This window comes from Equus przewalskii, chromosome 3 (genome assembly GCF_037783145.1).
Source record: "Equus przewalskii isolate Varuska chromosome 3, EquPr2, whole genome shotgun sequence".
NCBI lineage: Eukaryota > Metazoa > Chordata > Mammalia > Perissodactyla > Equidae > Equus > Equus przewalskii.
In genome coordinates this window covers 37189203-37210525 of record NC_091833.1, presented here as the reverse complement: position 1 = coordinate 37210525, position 21323 = coordinate 37189203, and the positions used below count along the sequence as shown (strand labels likewise).

Below are 21323 nucleotides of genomic sequence, written 5' to 3'. Positions count from 1 at the left end.
TCTATTTTTGAAAGCAGATCCTTGCCCAAAAAGCACTGCGTCACTGAACAAGTTCCAAGCGAGAGCGCACGCCAGCTTCAGAACTCGCAGGGTAGCCGTGAGAGGGAGGAGCGGGCTTTTGAAGTTCAGATAGAAATGATTTCTGTAGGTCTTGCAAAATTTCAACTCTCAGCACTTCAATCCCAACTCCTAGTATTTCCCCCTAAAAACAATGATGCAGAGAAGGGTGGGGAGAGGCCTTTCTTCTTAGATCTATAAAATGAAGTAGAACTTCCATTTGGAAAGTTTTCTCATAAAGGGAAGATGGCTCAGACCTGAGGTAAGTCCCCTACATACTCTCACATGTCATGTCATATCCATTACCACGGAAAGGCTTCAAATGTGTGGATCCAGCGATCAAGGCCATAAACAGGAAGTGAACTCAGGAGAACGGGAATTGAGGCAAAAGGCCTCAATGACACATACCCTAGCTACTAATCAGTGACACGGTCTGGATGCCAACATAATCTTCCACATAACCGGCTAAGAATGCTCTGTGACTTCTGGCTTTGCCATTAGCTCTGTAAGGGTCCAAGTTTATGAGCCAAGCAAAACTCCCAGGTGGATTTTTGTACTTGCAAAATTATAACTATAAATAAGACTAACTTTTTAAAAAAGAAATATATAAGAATCTATAGATTCCAAGTAGCTACTGATCCCTTTAAGGTATCACCATTTCGGCTGAGAAGAGGGGACACATATCTCCCCATCCTCACCTGAACAGGCTGTAAGCACCAGAGCGATTGAGCTGATGAAGCAGAATTCAACAGGGGCCATGAGGCTGCCCAGAGAAGGAGCAGATGCAGCATAACTTGTCACAGCTTCTCCCTGGCACCGTTGTGTCTAACAGGTCCAAGGAGACAGTGACCTCTCCATGGAGGCACTGTCCTGCTTCAGTTTAGAAAACAGCAAATTCTTGCTGTGCTATCACACTCTTGCGCTGGGGTTCACCCACTCCTTCTGAAGAACTCGTTCAAATGGTCTGTATATGGTCCTTCAAGGGGAGAATTACAGAAACTGGGCTCTCCCACTTCTTGAACCAAACTCAGAAATCCACACCTCGTCCGCAGACAGACGCGGGGTCAGGGTCCAAGCGCCTCTGCCCAGTTTTCAGCATCCCAGAAAAGCTACTCCCACAGTCTACCCTGATCCTCATCAATACCCTCTTATCCGGATGGGGTCAATAAAGAGTTTTCTCAGAGAAACTTGACCAAAACTCCAGCTCTAAGCACAGTGCACGGGGAGAACTCCTCGGGACTCGCATTCACAGCCGGTGTTAAGAGCCTCACTCAGGAAAACGGCGTTTTTACTTTATGGCCTTACGTCACTTTTGACCCAAAACTTTTGCTTATATTATTATCTGAAATTTGCTTCAAATCACCTCTAGTGAAGGCCAGAGATTCCTTCTTACTCCTTAATGGTTTTTAATGTACCAAAACAGACTAATTCAAACTGCAAGTACCATGCCGGTCATCTCACCTGTGGCTAGCCAAACTGGTTCAACTGGTAAGCCTTGCTACCTGGATTTCTCACTCAACTAACTCTGCCCTCTCTCCCCCATCCAAGAAAGATGACCTCAAGGACTTGAAGGGGAGCCAGAGAAACGGACATTTTAATGCTTAGCTGGGCCAACCCTCCATTTGGCTGAATTCTCCTAAACAGAAGAAGAGATGCATAAGTAAATGCTCCTTTTGCCCCAGAAATTCCTCTTAAATAAATTCAAAATTCTGAGCAATAATAGTAAGACATGCGGCTGAGATCGTCATGCATGAATCTACCCTTCATTAGCCTGCTGCTGTGACATTGCACAGCACAGAATTCATAAGGAGGCTGCCTCCAAGGCTCCTGGAAGGACTGAGAAGGCGGGTGGGGTGGCTGCGGCTCACAGCTGGAGTTCTGCTTCGGCTCCTCTGGGCCCTGGGGCTCCGTGCTGTCTCAGGGCTTCTCCTCGCAGGAAGTGCTTTCTCTCAGAGAACGCTGCAACACTCACCTAGGGAAGCCCAGGAGGGAGCCTGCCAGATGTCATTCAGCTGCCAGTACAGCGCCCCCATGGTGTGGCCCTCTCCATGCACCACCTGGCTGCGGCTGCGACGGTAGAACTCCGTCTGTGTTTTGACACACTGGGCCTGCATCACCTGATTCCGGGAAAACAGCAAAACGCAGGTATTACTGTGTGATGTAGCTATCCAGATCAGAGAAGAGCAAAGGCCTGAGTTCTTATTTAAGCAAACTGGATAAATTAGGGAATTTTATTAGCTTTCTATATGCCATTATTATACCAGATCCAGAACTAGCCCCTTGGCATAAGAGAAGCTGTGTCTATACCAGCTGTTCTGTTTGGGAAGCTCAGTGATTGATGTATTATGACACTGGGTGATCAAGGAAACAGGACAGTGTAAAGCTTCTTTGCTAAGATGTGCAGGCAATGATGGAAAACAAAGACTACCATCCCGGAGCAAACGCTGCCTGTAGCCAAACTCCAAGTTGTCTGCAGCGACACTAACACACTCATTGTTGTTTAAAAAGGAGTATTATTAGAAAAAAATGCTATAGGAAAAATAACTATTCTGAGTCTGATACTGTTCAATCCGTAACACCTTTTTTCTAGGCAATCGTTTTTATATCACAACTTTTGATAATGTAAAATTTCTCATGAACGCAATTCTTCCATTATAGCAGAACGGCTGGTAAACTGTAGCAATGGGACGAGTGGATTTACTTCTTGTTTAAGAGGCACTAAAGAGCCTCATGCAGGATGCTTAATTACCGTCATCGTCACTGAAAAGTCTCTCTTTTATGGCTGCTGTTGCTGACACTGTGGGTGTCACGTGCTCTTAGCTTGGGGTTGTAGTGAGGAGGGGCTCATGAACGGGTCACCAAGGAGAACCTGGAGAGACGGTCAGAGCTGCAGGGATTCCTGTCAGAGAAAAGGATGGCCTTAGAGTAGGGCCTGGATCTTCAGAGGAAGAAAAAGAAGGATGCATATATGGCCACTAGAAGACTAAGCCCAGATGCCTTCCTAGAAAGCTGAAAAAGCTCAGATAAAAGCAGAACCTTTAGACAGAGGTAGGGTGGCTAGTGAGGAAGTCACAGATTAGGTTACGGCTCACATGAGGCAGAGCCATAAAATTCCAGAAGGGAGAAGCAAGAAGAAATCATGTTCATCCAATAAGTGTTCAATAAGCATCTAGAGTATGTGTTGCCTGCCAGAAATGGTAAGCCCCTCTTCCAGCAAAAAAGACAGAGCCCACCATCGTGGAGCTTATTGGCTGTGGAGAAGACAGGCCTTAAGGAAAGAATCGCAGAGATACACGTAAACTTTTCACAGAAATAAGTGCTGAGAAGGGGAGGTGTGCAATCTTAGGAGCTAGGATAGTAGGGGAAATGAGTCTAGCTGAAGGGTGAGGATTGGCCTCTCAAAGAAGAGGAAAGGGAAAAGGAGAGAGCGCAGAACCTCGCGGCAGAAAGGACAATATGTGGCAAGAGGAGAAGGCAGAGGGAAGAAATACAGCACAGAAAGGTGGCCTGAGCACAGAAAGCCGGGAGCAACGGAAGGGAGGCTGGGGAGACGGGGGCCCAGACCCGGGGAGGTTTTGGTGTGCACCCAAAGGCAAATGGAAGTCACCAAGAGCTTATAAGGTAAAGGGTGAAGTGATCAGGTTTGCGTTTCTAAAAGACAACTGTGACTACTGAAAGGAAAATAGATGCAGGGCGTTAGGTGGATTTAGGAGACCACAGAAAACTATTACCATCTTCCAGGCAAGAGGTGACAGCTGTGAGCAGACCAAGAATGCCCTTCTATTTAGGAACCAGGCCACCGGGACCACAGTGACGACAGCAGGCATAGACACACTAAGGGAAGTAAGGATCTCCCAACCAGGGCGGCACCGGGGCCCACTCACAATGACTACAGGGCACAGTCGGAATCTATTAGTCTAACCCTAAGTCAGGGAATGAAATAGAAAAACAGACCCAAGAGCTTTGATCCAGGTCAGTCACGCTAATATGCAATTAGACTCAGGGTCTCTAGGCAAGCTCCTTGTAAAAATACCAGTCTTGCCTGAAGTAAACGAAAAAAGAAAGAGATGTATCTACTTCTAGACCTGGATAGGTAGGCAGAGAGAAATTAAGTCCCTTGAGTAAGCATTCACATGTTTGTTGAGTCATTGTACAAAGTCAGTGTAGTGGAGTAACTTCTAGAAAGTTCAGTGAAGATGAAGTGAAATCTCAGCAGAAACAGATCCGAGGGCAGCACCAATTATCAATCCATGCCTGCTAGAGATTTTTACCTCACATCAGCATGGAAAGTAACTTTTATATACGTTTAAAAGATCTGATAACATCTGAACCCGCTTCAATCACCATGAGCCTCCAAATAATGCCCCCACCAACCAAGCTAAAACTGAGCCACGGGCACGAGGTCAAGCGAGACACAGTCCCGGCCCCTGCAGCACACACACCCGAGGCCCTGAGTGACAGGAAATCTCTGTTCTCATCTCGAAATTCCTGACAAACCAGCCATTGCTTTACGGACTGTGTGTGAGGGAGCACGAGAGGAGAAACTGAAGAAGTCCTCATTGTCCCGATGGGCGACAATAGCGGGAGAGGGATTCCAGTCACCAGACACTCCAGAAGCTGCTGGCCCAGGCAGAGCACAGGCTTCCAACGGCAACCACCGTTTGGGTTCCAGCCCACACCTCTGGGGCTCCCAGGATCTGAAGTGTCCGCACAGCCTGCGCCACTCCTGATACACCAAAGAACCAGAGAACCTGCAACATTCTCATATGACCCCCAGGGGCTTGGATCAGCGTCACAAAGAAGGAGGGTGTCACTCAAGAAGTTTGGGACTGGGAAGTACTGTCCTTGGATCTAGATTTATAAAGCACAGTAAATAGGGAAAAAGTAAAAGTCAATGCTGAAGTGGGAACAAAACGCCAGTGTATCCCAGAGCAGGAAACTGAGACTTCTCTTTCAGACAAGATGAAAACGTGTGGGACAAAGCCCTCACCCATGCTAACAGCTATGCCCGTGCTTAGCAAAGCCCTCACCTACGGAAATAGCTATTCTCCTGCTTAGCTGAGCTGATCCAAGGACAACTAGATACTTTACTGATGGCCTTGGGAGAGGTAGTTTCTTTTTCTTCATGGTGAACTTAAGCTTCTTATCAGGGAAAAAAAATCTGATGAATGTCAAATTATTTACATCTCCCCAAATCCTTTTCTAACCCTTTATTAACATAAACTGTAACTCATATACATTTATAATTTTGTATCCCACTCCCACTTAATTTTCACATACAGTCATGCATTGCTTAACGATGGGGACACGTTCTGAGAAACGCATCGGTAGGCAATTTCGCTGTGTGCGAACGTCACAGAGTGCACCTACACAAACCTGGCAGCGTGGCCTCCTACACGTCACTACCTGGTGCAGCCTGTGCAGCATGCTGTGGACTGAACACTGCAGGCAGCTGTAACACAACGGCAAGCGTTTGTGTGTCTAACATATCTGAACAGAAAAAGTACAGCAAAAACATGGCAGAAAAGATAAAAAATGGCACACCTGTATCGGGCACTTAGCATGAATGGAGCTTGCAGGAGTGGAAGCTGTAGGTGTCAGTGAGTGAGTGGGGAGTGACGTGAAGGCCCAGGACATCACGGGACACTACTTAGGCTTTATCCACACTGTCCACTAGGCTACACTAAATTTATTGAAAAAATTTTCTTTCTTCAATAATAAATTACCTTAGCTTATTGTAAATTTTTCACTTTATAAACGTTTTAATTTTTCTAACTTTTTGGCTCTCTTGTAATAAACAAAAATATTTTCCTTCTCTACATCCTTATTCTATAAGCTTTTTTTCTTTTCCTTTTTTTTTTTAAGGATTGGCACCTAAGCTAACAACTGTTGCCAATCTTCTTTTTTTTCTGTTTCTTCTCCCCAAATCCCCCCAGTATATAGTTGTATATTTTAGTTGTGGATCCTTCTAGTTGTGGCATATGGGACGCCACCTCAACATGGCCTGATGAGCAGCGCCGTGTCCGTGCCCAGGATCCGAACCAGCAAAACCCTGGGCCGCCAAAGCAGAGGGCACAAACTTAACCACTCAGCCATGGGGCTGGCCCCTATAAGCTTTTTTCTATTTAAAAAAATTTTTTTTTTTACTTTTTAAGCTTTTCTGATAAAAACTAAGACACATGGGCCAGCCCCAGTGGCCTAGTGGTTAAGTTCAGCACACTTTGCTTCAGCGACCCAGGTTCGGATCCTGGGTGCAGACCTACACCACTTGTCTGTTAGCGGCCATGCTGTGGCAGCAGCTCACAAGATTGGCAACAGATGTTAGCCCAGGGCAAATCTTCCTAAGCAAAAAAAAAAAAAAAAAAAAAAAGACACAAACACACACATTAGCCTAGGCCTACAGAGCATCATGATCATCAATATCACTGTCTTCCTCCTCTACATCTTGTCCTGCTGGAAGTTCTTCAAAGGCAATAACAGCACGGAGCCGTCATCTCCTACGACGACAATGCCTTCTTCTGGAACACCTCCTGAAGGACCTGCCGGAGGCTCTTCTTGAGGGGCTGTCACTCTTTTCAGAAACATGTCCATGTGGTTTGCTTGGTTTGTGTTTTTTCCTCTTAGATTTGCTTGTGAGCAGATAAAGCACCTTGAACGTCCCTCTCTATTAATGAAAACCTTTTGGTATTGGGGTCTATGTTTTCAAACTTTTTAAAAAGCTTGTTGAGGTCTGCAAAAGCTTCTGCTAAACCCTTTACTGTAAAGTTTCTTGCGGGGTTTTCTTCTCCTGCAGTTTCCTTTTCTCTTCCCTCTTCTTCAACTATGCATTCCTCTTCCAGTTCCAACAACTCCTCATTGGCCAAATCCTCAGGAGCCACTCTAGGAGCTCTCAACATCATCCTCACCCACACTCAAGTTACAGTTGTTTCCATCTCAACCACAGCCTTGTTGATTTCTGCAACCTCCTCATCCTTGGCAAATCCTTGGAAGTCATGGACGAACCTCTTGAGTGTCTTCTTCCAGACGCCATTCACACACTCCCTGGTGACATCACCCTCAGCCCAAGCAAGGTTCTTGACGCCATCACAGATGTTGTAGTCCTTCCAAAATTGCGTGAGTGTCTTCTCTGTGTCTTCCTCAGTTGCAGCATTAGCCTGGGCAAAGGTCCTCCTCAGGCAGTAGGCCTTAAAAGCTGCTCTAACTCCTGGATCCACTGGTTGGATCACAGAGGTGGTGTTGGAGGGAGAAACACCACTCTGATATTGGGATGAAGATCACCAATAAAGGAAATCTGTCCAGCAGTGTTATCAATAATAAGAAAAATCCTGAAAGTTATGTTTTTCTCTAAACAAAACTTATCCTTTCTCCATAGCAATGTCAGAGGGCATCTTGGAAGAGGAGCTGGGTCATCCATGACTTCTCACTGCTCCTGTAGTGCACTGGCAGTGTGAGCTTACTGATGTGTTTGAAGGCCCTGGGGTTCTCTCTGTGCCAGATCACAAAGGGTTTCAGTTTGTACCCTTTGACACTGCCCCACAAGCAGGACTGTTATCCTGTCCTTAGAAGCCTTGAAACCTGGCATTGTCTTGGCCTCCTTATGGATGAAAGTCCTTTCAGACATCTGTTTTCAGAACAGGGAAGTTTCATCCATATTGAATATTTGCTCTGGCAAGCAATTCTCCTCCACAATCAGTTTATCTAGAGTTTCCAAAAATTCTCCAGCTGCCTTCGCATCAGCACTCGCAGACTCAACTCTCACTTTCACATCATGTGATGAATAACGATTCTTGAATCGTTTAAACCACCCAGGGCTAGCAGTAAATTCAACATGGTAGTCAAGTCCAGGCCTTTCTTTCAACATCACAAACAAACTTTTTGCTTTGGCATGATCGTCATGGTGTTGAGAGGCATACCCTTCTGTGTCTGGTCTTCAATCCAGGTCATTAGAAGTTTCTCCATGTCTGATAGGGGCCCTTCGCAAATTTTTCTTAGTCTCATTGACATCAATGCAGCAGATCCTTTAACAGCTTCTGTCACTTTGCTCTTGTTCTTTAGGATCATAGCTACGGTGGAATGTGACATGCCTGACTGGCGAGCAATAACCATCACTGATTTTCCACCTTCATAGCCCTTAATCACTTTTAATTTTGTTTCCAGGTCAATCACTCAATGTGGCCTCTTACTGGCAACATTAGCAGTGGATTTTGTATGGTTAGGGGCCACGATGAACAAAACAACACAAGATCAAATCAAGCACAAGAGAAAATGATGCAATCAAGAGACACGGGATGTATGAGGCTGCTGACGTAACAGCACGCTGTTTTACAGTGAACTTTTTTTTTGTAAGTAGAAAAGGTACACTCTAATAACAATAAAAAGTATACTATAATAAATACATAAACCAGTCACAAAGTCATTTATCATCACTATCAAATATCATGCGCTGTACATAACTGTACGTGCTATACTTTGATACGACTGGCAGGGCAGCAGTTTGTTTCCACAGCATCACCACAAACACTGCTACGCTACGACGTTACCGTGGCTATGACGTCACTAGGTGATAGGACTGTTTCAGCTTCATTATAATCTTACGGGACCACTGTTGTATATGTGGTCTGTCCTTGACCGAAACATCAACACACAGCGCATGACTGAATGTACATTTCCACACGCTGGCACTTTCTATATATCTCCGTGCTTTAAATGGTGATATAGTTATACTATAGCTTGATCAATCATTCTCCAATTATTAGGCATTTGGTTTCTAGCTTATTTCTTTAAATACAAGAGCTAAAAACATTTTATGTTCAAATTAATTTCTTCACTTCTTGCGTTGTCTCATTTGGTAATAACACATGACAAATTTTAAAGGCCCTGGTGCACATGGCTATACTAGATTCCAGTCAAGAGGCTGCAATAAACTGGTGGCCTCCAGGCTGAACTCAGACCCACACGGGTTAACTGGCCCACACAGTGGCTGTCTTTTGCTTCTTGTTGACATCGTCTAATGTCTGAAGTCAGGGCCTCTATGCTCCGTTTTGTCACAATTCCCAATAGTCCTACTCTCACCCGTGTAAATTGGCCCCTACAAACATTTGAGTTTTCTGTCCCTAAGCTATTTCAATTATCAGAACCACCTGCAAGATATATTTATTTCTGCATATCTATTCTAACCATTTCCTTGCTATAATTTATCTTCTCTGGTCTAATTCGTAAATATTAATAACTCTTTAGAATTTTTAAAAAATTTTTTGAATGCAAACAGGACTCCTAACACTTGCCAGCAACGAAAGGAAAGAGCATTAGGCAAGCTCTAACTAGTAGCCTATCCTACCTGAACTCAGTGTGAAGGAGGATAACCAAGACTCTCAAGTGCTCCGGGCTCCAGCACGGTGTGGTGCACTCCACAGACAGACGGTGCCATGCCACTGACGTGGGTCTGGGTTTACCAGACCAGTGGTTGCCAGTCAGGGAGAATGAAGGACACTTTAGTTCCCTGGAAAACCTCAGGAACCGCCTCTCTCCCTTTAAAAACTGTACCTATATTTATACACTCACGCATCCTTCCCTACAGAGGGCAATCTTTACATGTAAGAGGGATTAAACGCTTAGTCATTTCCTAGGCTACTCAGTCCCACTGTTAGCAGACAAACCTTATTCTAGTTTCAAAAGTATGCCTATTTTCAGCAGCTTGCTTGGTGACACTTATGAAATCAGCCTCCCTAGAGAAACAGAAGGTAGGTAAGGAGAAACCAGACTGGGCAGCAAGACACAGGTTGCAGTTCCAGCTTTGTCGCTGGGGTGGAGGCCGCTGGCTGTCCACAAAACACATCCTCCCCATCCTCCAGAGAGACAGAGCTGGAGCTGGGCCGCCTGCCCAGAATCACAGCCCGACCCTGGAACCAGGAGAAGCCACACAACTGAGTTATCCTGACAGAGGATGGTCTATATACTTTATTTACTTAACACTATCCTGACGTAAGAACTGAGATATAATGCACACCATACAACTCACCCTTTCAGAGTTTACAATTCATTGGGTTTTAGTATAGTCACAGGTTGTACAACTCTCACCACTACCTAATTCCAGAATATCTTCACCACCCCAAAAAGAAACACTGTACCATAAATGGTCACTCCTCATTCTCCCCTCGACCCTGCTTCTGGAAACTACTAATCTACTTTCTGTCTCTAGGGAATTGCCTATTCCGGACATTTCATATAAGCTGAATGATACAATATGTATGGATGGCCTTTGTGACTGGCTTCTTTCATTTAGCATAATGTTTTCAAGGTTCATCCACAATGTGGCATGTATGAGCATCTCATTCCTTTTTGTTGCTGAATAATATTTCAGTGTATGCATTTGCCAGATTATATTTATCCATTTGTCAGCTGATAAACATTTGGATTGTTTTAACTTTTTGGCTATCATGAAAAATGCTGCTATGAACATTTGTGTACAAGTTTTTCTGTGAACATATGTTTTCAATTTTCTTGGATATATACCTAAGAATAGAATTTCTGAGTCCTATGTTTGGCTTTTGAGAACTGACCAGCTTTTCCACAGCAGCTGTACCATCTTCCATTTGCACCAGCAACATATGAGAATTCCAATTTCTCCACATCCTTATTGTGATAGTTAACTTTATGTGTGAACTTGACACATAGGGGATGGGTCCGACTGGGATCATCCAATCCAAGGTTGAGGGCCTGAATGGAAGAGGAAGGGCAAATTCTCTCTCTTCTCTTGAGCTGGGACATCCAGCTTCTCCTGTCCTTGGACACTGGAGCTCCTGGTTCTCAGGCCTTCAGAGAGATGTCTATTCAAATCTTTTACCCGTTTCTTAATTGAGTTGTTTTTTAATTATTGAGTTATAAGAGTTTTTTAATTATATTCTGGACATTAGATCCTCATTAGATATATAATTTGCATTTTTTTCACCCATTCTGTGGATTATCTTTTCACTTTTCTGATAGTGTTTTTAATTCTGATGAAGTCCAATTTATCTATTTTTTCTTTGGTTGCTTGTGCTTTAGGTGTCATACCTAAGAAACTGCTTCCCAATCAAAATTCACAGAGACTTACACCTATGTTTTCTTCTAAGAGTTTTATAGTTTCAACTCTTACATTTGGATCTTTGATCCATTTTAAGTTAATTCTTGTGTATGAAAAAAAATTCATTCTTTTCCATGTGGATATCCAGTTCTCCCAGCACTATTTGGGAAAAACACTATTCTTTCTCCATTTTATTGTCTTGGCACCCTTGTAGAAAAATCAATTGACCATAGATGTGTGTGTTTATTTCTGGACTCTCAATTCTATTCAATCAATCTATATGTCTGGCCTTATCTCAGTACCACATCATCTTGATTACTGTAGCTTTGAGGCAAGTTCTGAAAGCAGGATGTATGAGTTTTCCAAATTTGTTCTTTTTTAAGATTGTTTTGACTACTCTGGGTGACTTGCATTGTCATATGAATTTTAGGATCACTTTGCCCATTTCTCCAAAAATGGTACTAGGAATCTGGATAGGGACTGTGCTGAATCTGAGATCAATTTGGGGAGTACTACCACCTTAACAATGTTAAGTCTTCTAAACCATGAACACAGGATGTCTTTATATTTCTTTAATTTCCTTGCACAATGTTTTGTAGTTTTCAGTGTGCAAGTCTTGCATCTCTTTGGTTAAATATATTCCAAAGTATTTTATTCTTTTCGATACTATTATAAATAGTATTGTTTACTCAATTTCATTTGAAATTGTTCGTGGCTTAAAATACAACTGATATTTGTAAATTAATCTTACAACCTGCAAAGTCGTTGAATTAATTTATTAGCTCCAACAGGTTTTTAGGCAGATTTTTTAATGGTTTTCTACATATAAGATCAGGTAATCTGTGACAGAGACTACTCCTTCCTTTCCAATTTGGATGCCATTTGTTTCATTTTCTTGCCTAACTGTCCTAGTTAATCTCATACAATGTTGAACAGAAGTGGCGAGAGCAGGCTGCTTGTCTTGTTCCTGATCTTAAGGGGAAAATTTTCTTTCACCATTAAATATGATATCAGCTATGGGTTCTTCACTGATGCTCTTTTTCAGGTTGAGGAAGCTCCCTTCTATTCCTAGTTTATGGAATCTTTTTTCTCATAAAAGGGTGTTGAATTTTGTCTAATGGTTTTCTTTGTCTACTGAGATGACCATATGGTTATTTTTCCTTTATTCTATTTATGTGGTGTATTACCTTGGTTGACTTTCATTTCCTTACGCAATCTTGCATTCCTAGGATAAATCCCACTTGATTATGGTATATAAACTTTTTTACATGCTGCTGGATTTGGATTGTTAGTGTTTTGTTGAAGATTTTTTTTCTGTCTATATACATCAGAGATACTGGTCTATAGCTGGCTTTTCTTGATATGTCTTTGTTTGGTTTTGGTATCAGGATAATAACGGCTTCACAGAATGAATTGGGAAGTGTTTTCCCCTCTTCTATTTTTTCTAAGAGTTTGTGAGGATTGGGGTTAATTCTTCTTTAAATTTTTTTTAGAATTCACTAATGAGCCATCTTTGTAAAAAGAAGTTTTCTGACTACTAACTCAATCTCTTTAGTCGTTACAGGTCTACTCAGATTTTCTATTTCTTCTGGAGTCAGTTTTTACAATCTATGTCTATCTAGGAATTTGTCCATTTCACCTAGGTTACATGACTTGTTGTCATACAACCATTTCCAGTATTCTCCTTTCACCCTTTTTATTTCTGTAGGGTCAATAGTAATGTTTCCTCTTTCATTCCTGATTTAGTATTTTGAGTCTTCTCTCTTTTTTTCTTGCCAGTCTAGCTAAAGGTTTTTCAATTTTGTTGATCCTTTCAAAGAACTAACTTTTGTTTTTGTTGATTTTTTTCTCTATTGTTCCAATAAGGCCTTTTTTAGTGTGCCAAGTTTCTGATGTCCACTTTACTTAACTACTGAAAATTGATGTTATAATTCAATCAAACACCTTAGTAGTTATAGAATTTCATCTCACTTGCAAAGGGATATAATATTACATAATATTATTATATATATTAGTAAAATCACCTTCCTTCCTTCCCTTCCTTTACCCACCTTATCCCCATCCTAAAAGCTCAGCTTGGCCTGGATCTTCCATCACATCTCAGTGCTGCTTACCAAACAAACACCTGTCCCAGGTAGCAGGTGTCATCAGTACCTGGGCCGACAGCATAGCCTGCCTTTTCTTCTTAGGTCCTGTGATCAAGGTACTTGCAACATGGGGAGATAAAATGGACCCCTAAGAATATGAATCTCTCAAGGGCATCCCCGAGCATCTAGCCCTCATTACATGCTCAATAAATATGTGAAGAATAAATGAAGACACTAGACGGGGCTAATATTAAGGGGTTAGTGAAGACTGTCACTAGCCAGCTTCCTCTCTAAGTGGCAGTAAGAGGTCATGCTGGCAGAGGAAGTCAATTAATAGTTAGTTCACATGTGTCAGTGTGGATAGAGAGTCCCCAAACTAGGCAATGAGGTCTGCAGGACACAGCTTCAGAGGGCGTGCCTAGGTATGCAGCCTATTTGGAATACAGCGCCACAGGATAAAGTAGGAGAACGAAAGGTGAGGCAAGGTTGTTCTGGAATATTAGAATTAAAGAGGTCAGAGTCTAGAGGGATGCCTTTGCAGTTATAAGACAAAGAGAAGACAGAGAAGGATCGAAGCGTGAAGAAACTTACTGCACAGCTTTCTCAGCAAAGATTTTTTGAAAGTTGCTAAAAAAAAAGTTTAATAGAATGTCCTAAAAAGTGGCACACAGGCAGGTATTCTGTTCTTCAGAATAATATGACCGACTATGAGAAAAAGAACAGGGGGTGGGAGTGAGAACAGAGAAAATGAACTACAGAAAGGTGTTACTTCTACTACACAGAATAATAGTATTAACTTTCCTAAAGCCAATGTAGTGAGGGGGAAGCTTTGACCCTGACGTTTCCTGTCTGTATTTCAGTGAAGAAAATCCAACAGTAAAAACAAAAAACTCTCATTCTGATTCCTCTCATCTCAGATCCCATCTAGTCTACCAGAAAGCGCAAGGGAGAATGAGCAAGGACAAGTCCAGCTCCGAGCCAGCACCCAGCAGACACAAGAGCTCACGTCTCAGACAAAAGCCGTCACCAACAAAGATGCCAGCCGCACACCCCGCTCCCAGCCACGGCCCCGATGCTAATGAGGTCAGAAAGAGCAGTTATGTGTGTCAGCTCTCTGAACATGGTTTTGAGGAAACAGAATAAAGTAACAGTAATAAAATGAACAGCTGGGAGGATAAAAGATGGCATGAAAAACAACAGCTGAAAAGATTTTCACACACACACAAGGGTCATCCTATTGTACACATCGAAACTGGGATGCTTATAGAATGCTGGCTGCAAAAGCTGACAAGGATGAAGCGCAACACTTTAAAAGAGACAGATATCAAGTCCATCTTTGAACGTGTGTTCCATGAGGGAAATTCATCAACCACATCACACTGGGAAAACTTCCCTGACCGATAAGATCACGGTTGAAACATTAACGTTCTCTTCATCAGTTTATTACCTTCTGAAAAAGAGTATTCTTTTGGCTTACAGTTTTTTGCATCAGCTTCCATCTAGGGTTTTTTGTTTTCATACAGGAGAAAACTGATGAGAGTGAGCACGACTTTGGATAAAAATTGGTACATTTTTCAGTGCTAAGATGCAAAAATTAAAATGTGATCATCTTGAACAAAAACCTCTGATCTACTTCATTTCATCTCATATGACTGGGATTAGGCTCTCTCAGAACCTGAAATAAGTATAGCAAAAACATCAGTGGTTGTAAGGATAGCAAAAATATGCACTGGTTTTAATATGGTCTTACCTATGTGTGCAGTTCACAGGTTCATGAAATAAAATAGGTAAATTAAAAAAGCAAAATGAAGGGGCCGGCCCAGTGGTATAGTGGTTAAGTTTGTGCGCTCTGCTTTGGTGGCCCGGGGTTTGCAGGTTTGGATCCCAGGTGCGGACCTATGACCACTCATCAAGCCATGCTGTGGCAGCATCCCATATACAAAGCAGAGGAAGACTGGTACAGATTTTAGCTCAGGACCAATCTTCCTCACACAAAAAAAAGTAAAATGGAAACATTAAGATGAAAATATTATCCAAAATTCAGTTTGATAGCTTATTAAAAAGTTAAATATAAATTTACCATATAACTCAGCAATTTCACTCATACATTTCTACCCAAGAGAAATGAAAATACATGCATGAAAATTGGTATGCAAATATTCATAGCTGCATTATTCATAAGTCAAAAGTTGGAAATAATCCATATGTCCATCAACTGATGAATGGATAAATAAAACATGCTATATCCATACAACAGAATGCTATTTAGCAAGAAAGAGAAATGAAGTCTAGATATATGCTATAACACGGAAGAACTCCAAAAACAGTACGCTCAGTGAAAGAAGCCAGATGCAAGAGATCACACATTGTATGATTCCAGTTATGTGAAATGTAAAGAAAAGTAAAATCAATAGAAACAGAAAGCAGACTAATCTTTGTGTAGGGCTGAAGGGGAGAAAGGAGAGTGACTGCAAATGGGCAGGATGGAGCTTTTTGGGTGTCAGAAATGTTCTAAAATTGGATTATGGGGATGGTTGCATGACTTGATAAATATACTAAAAATCACTTAACCGTACACTTAAAATGAGTGAATTCTATGGTATGCCAATTATAGCTCAACAGATCTGTTTTAAAAATAATCCAGTAAGGTGCATAATGTAACATGCACAGATCTTAAGTGTACAACTCAGTGAATTTTAACATATGTGTGCACCCATGTAACCAGCACCCAGATCAATATATAAAACTTTCTTAGCACTTCAGAAAGTTCCCTTGCACGCTCTCCTAATCATAATTCACCACTCCCTCCACAACAGCAGTGATCACTAATCTGCTCTCTATCATCCTGATTCATTTTGTCTTTCCTGAAACTTCGATGTTTCTTTTGCTCAACACATCTGTAAGATTTATCCAAGTGGTTGCTGATAGCAGTAGTCTCTTCTTTTATACTGCTGTGGAGTATTCCATTGTATAAACATCCTGCAATTTGTTTATAAATTCTTCCGTTAAAGAACATTTAGGTTGTTTCCAGTTTGGGGCTATTATCAAAGCTGCAATGAACATTATGTTAAATGTCTGTTGGCAGACATATGCACTCATTTTTCTTGGGTAAATAGCTAGACTCAAAGAGGAATCAAATGCTTAGCTTGGATAGAAACTACTATAAAATTTTCTCAAGTAGTTAAACAAATTTCCACTCCTACTAACAACGTCTAAAAGTTCCAGCTGTCCCACCTCCTCACCAACAGCTGGTATTGTCACCTCCTCACCAACAGTTGGTATTGTCAATCTTTTTAATTTCAGCCACTATGCTAAAATTACACTGTGTGCATTGCGTGTAGGGGCATCCTGACATGGCTTTAATTTGCATTTCCTTAATAAGGATGAAATTGAGCACATTTTCATATACTTAGTGACATTTGGATATCTTCTTCAGTGAAGTGCCAGTTCAAGGTTTTTGTCCATTTTTTAACACGTTATCTTTTTCTCACTGCTTTATGGAAGTTCTTTATGCTGAATACAAATCTTTTATCAGATATATGTATTACAAATATTGTTCCCCAATTTGTGGCTTTCCTTTTCTTTCTTGTAATGGTGCCTTTGATATACAAAAGTCCATAATTTTAATGAAGTCCAATTTATCCTTATTTTCTTACATAGTCAGTGTGTTTCATGTCCTATTTAAGAAATCTTTGCCCATGCCAGGGTCATGAAGATGTTTTCCTATGTTTTCTCTTAGAAGCTTTATTGTACTACCTTTCACAGTTGAGTCTTTGATCAATGATCAAATTAATTTTTGTTTAGGAAGTCACAGTTCATTTTTTTTCCCAGGAAGATACCCATTTGATATGGCACTATTTGTTGATAAGACTGTCCTTTCCCACAGGACTGCAGGGGCATTGTGGCCATAAATCAGGTGACTATTACACATGAGTCTGTTTCTGGACTCTATCATGTTCCATTGTTCCATTTATCCCTGGGAAATGCTCTGTCTTAATCACTGAACCTTACAGTAATCTTCAGCTAGAGAACATTTTAACGCACAATTTGCTGTAGAACTTTGTCAGCTATTCTTATAAGAGAGACAAACGCCAAAAATTAACTATTCCAAGTCTTACTTGTCATCATAAATCTATTTTGAAGAAGATAAATTCCTTAATCAGTAAAATGAAAACCTGAATATTTTTCACCACATAAGGCTTACAAAATCTACATGCTCTCTTATGTTAACTGCAGGAAGCTGCTGAACTCCAGAATGAAAATGCCTTACCTGAGTAAGATATATGGTATCTTTGAACGAGCGTAATGGGTCTTTGCTTTGCGGGAGTTTGAAATGAAGTCCGGCCTGAAGAAGCATCTCAGTGTTCCCATCTGCATGATGTTGGCGATGAAGCGAAAACCTGCTTCCACATGACCAGTCCTCTTCAGAAGAAATCTTCCCAGGAAAGAATTTGAGAGGCACAAATGGCAGCGTTAGGAGCCAAAGTACTTTTTTACACATTTCTGACAAACTTGCAAAGCACTCGACACACTGGAAAAGAGCTCAAGGTTTGTTCTGTGACTCTAATTTCACAGAGGCTTTTGCCATCATACTTCTTGTTGCTGAAAGGCTAGCCTTGTGCACAGTCAGTCACAAAACCAGGATTTGGCACCTACACTCCTCCCTTATTCAAACCTAGAAAGTTAGGTTTTGGCATTTCTATCAAAAGTCTTATCTTATCAAAACATATTCCTGGTTTTTTATACATTTGTTATGTGTCTTTTTAAATGTCATTTTATCTATTTAAGTAAATTGTCAAAACTGAATAATGGACTCAAATCAACATTCTGTTAAAACTGTCAATTCTTTAACAGGATAAAACATCACTATCAAGATGGTAAATGCTTTAGCACTTGCTCATTTGTTTCTCAGTGATTACTAAATACATTCAATATACACATATGTAATTTTATTTAGTTGAAGACACAAACCAAACAATGATACTCCTTTCCTCTAGTAATAAATCTTCTTTTTTAAGCCAGACACAACTTACAGGATCTTTCTTTCATCCCTTTGAGAAGCTATCATCAGGTCAAAATAAAACAAAAAAGAAACACCACACACATGTTAGTAGTGGACCTTTTACAGAAAAAAAAAAGGCAATAATTCTGGCTTGTAGGCCTATGATTTGATGAACTGTTAGCTTTTGAGAAAGATATAAGACAACTGCTGGCTCCATCTGAAAATGTCAGAGTTCTTATCCAAGTACCCCAGAAACTTTGAAAAAACTGTATTCCACCTCACCCACAAGAAACACTCAAAATTAAAAAGCTTAATCCCTGTTTATAAAATATGACTTATAATTCCCAGTAATCTTGCAGTACACAGACCAATCACCTTAAAAAGAAAAAGTTATTCTTTAGAAACTTATTTATACCAAAATGTAAGTAATGTGCATTAGCCATATTTAATGTGGAAGTTTCTCCAAATTCTCTCTACTTTTCGAAACTGTTACTGGCAGGCAGCGTAGAGAATACTACTTCCTCCTCGTATTGGTTAAGACAGTAGTATTAGCATTTAGTGACCTCGTACACAGCTCAGATGCACAGATCTTTACCAATAACCCTCCCCTCTTTCTACGCCTCTTCCTTTCCAAAGTCTGAAACACCCCTGCGGCCTCCCAGCCCTCGACTGGTCAGGATGGGAACGTACGCCATTATCTGTGAATCCAATCTTCCGTGATGTGGGAAGCTTCCTACCTTCTCACACCTGTGGTTTGGAAGTCTTGTCAATTTCAGATGTGACAATGTTACCAATTAGAAAGTGCCAGGTAAGGTTCTAATCGCTTTAAGAATATTAACTCATTTACTCCTCATAACAACCCTATGAGGAGGTCCTGTTATCACCCTATTTTACAGATGAGAAAAGCAGGCACAGAAAGGTGAAGTATCCTGCCCAGGACCCGAGCTGGTTAGTGCCCTCGAGTCCAGCCTCGTGTCCTCTGAACCCAGACGCATCTGAAGAAAATCACACTTCCACACACATCATGGACTCTATTAATAGTAACAAGAGCTTCATTTTATGGTGTTCGCTGAATCTTTACCTACGATCACATGCGCACCTGCATGTGCACACACACACTCCTCAAAGGTATTTACCGCTATTAACCCCAACTACAGAGAAGGACACTGAAATTCGAGAAGATGAAAAAATAATTTGTCCAAGGCAATATGGCTAGCGTGTGGCAGTTCTGTATCCAAATCCAGAACTGTTTATTCCAAAGCTGACACTTTTAATCACTGTGCAATCACCTGTTGAAAATATGACTATTTTGCGAAGAAGTAATGTGTCCCACACTACAGAGAGACATTTTAATATTTTTCTTGAATACATGAAAAAAGCTCTAAATAAAACAGCCAAAGTTTTCTGTAAAGTTATTTCTTTGGTTTCTTTTCTATTCCCAGTTACATATTCAAAACGTCAACTGAGCAACGGAACTCAAGAAGAGGCAAGGACCAAGTCAAGGCTCCTAAGGAGCAGAACTTCTCCCCTTCCCTGTTCTACCATACAGTGTTGGATATCTTTGAACATCATCAGGCATTTCACAAAAACGCGGCAATTCCATTATTTTCAGGAGGTGATAGAAATCCTTATAGACTTAGAAAAAGGCTTACAATTTCTAACACTCACCTTTCTGAAATGAAGAAAAAGCAAAATGGATCACTCTGGAGTCAGACAGTGAGTCTGAATCCAGATATGCGACTTACTCTCTGGGGACCTTGAGCAAACTCACTCTCCAGGGCGTCGGTTTCCTCCTGGGCCTCAGTCAGAGGAGGGATAGGGATTATTGTCAAATGAAACCACGGGAATCAACAAACCAGGGCACCTGGTACAGAGCATCCGCTCACTACACACTTTTGCTTCTTTCATTCCTTGCTTCCCATTCTCAACACTTATTCCTCCCTGAGTCAGGATACTGAACTCCATCTCCTTCATTTTGAAACAATGGTATTCCCAAAAGATCAACCTCACAATAGGGGAGAAATAAAAAAAACAACTGTAGAACTAAGGTTATGACATTATTTATTAAAGCTAAAAATACAATAAAGGAGCTGGCCCTGTGGTCGAGTGGTTGGGTTCGCATGCTCCACTTCAGTGTCCCGGGGTTCGCCTGTTCAGATCCTGGGTGTAGACCTACGCACTCTCATGAGGCCATGCTGTGGCAGCATCCCACACAGAAGAACTAGGAGGACTTACAAGTGGGATAGACAATTATGTACTGGGGGGCTTTGGGGAGAAAAAAAAAAGGAGGAAGATTGGCAACAGATGTCAGCTCAGGGCCAATCTTCCTTAAAAAAAAAAAAAAAAGGAAAGCCTGGAAAAAAAAATCAATATAACTTCAATGTATAGAAGCCAATCAGTTGTGTTTAGGAGGTGAAGTTGAGGAAGATATTGAAATTGTCTTAAAACTTTTTCTGTGGTTACTTTATGCAAGTGAGGGAAGAGGGAGACAAAAACCCCATGAACATTTCAACAAATGAAGACAACACATGTGACCAAGTACAGCACCTCCCACGACACAGCATCAGCAAACCAGGACCAGAAAGGAACATCCTCACCAATAAAGGGTGGCTGTGAAAACCCACGGTTAACACCATCCTAAACGGTAGAAGACTGAGCCATTTCTCCCCAAGAAAAGGAACGAAACAAGGATGTCCATCTCACCACTTCTATCTACATTGTATTGGAGGTTCTAGCCTGGGCAAATAGGCAAGAAAACTAAATAAAAGGCATCCAAATTGGGAAGGAAGAAGTAAAACTACCTTTATCCACAGATGACATGTCTTATATAGAGAACACTCTAAAGAATTCACAAAAAAACTATTAAAACTAATAAACGGGTTCTGCAACGTTACAAAATATAAATTCAATATATAAAAACCAATTGTAGGGGCCGGCCAAGTGGTGTAGCAAAAAGAGGAAGATTGGCAATGGATGTTAGCTCAGGGCTAATCTTCCTCACACACACACACAAAAATCAATTGTACCTTTATACGCTAGCAATGAACAATCTGAAAACAAAATTAAGAAAATAATTCCATTTACAATAGAACCAAAAAAGAATAAAATACTTACG

The 21323-nt window shown here is 41.2% G+C and overlaps 1 protein-coding gene across 3 annotated transcripts in view; it reads right to left on the bottom strand.

Annotated features, from left to right (window-relative positions):
- MANBA (mannosidase beta) overlaps nt 1-21323 on the bottom strand; it is a 113852-nt gene that overhangs the window by 5581 nt on the left and 86948 nt on the right. For all 3 annotated transcript variants that reach the window (XM_070614143.1, XM_070614145.1, XM_070614144.1), the window contains exons 13-14: nt 17477-17641; nt 2030-2174 (exon numbers count right to left, since the gene is read on the bottom strand). In XM_070614143.1, the coding sequence (XP_070470244.1) occupies nt 2030-2174; nt 17477-17641 (310 nt within the window). The remainder of the gene's footprint in view (nt 1-2029; nt 2175-17476; nt 17642-21323) is intronic.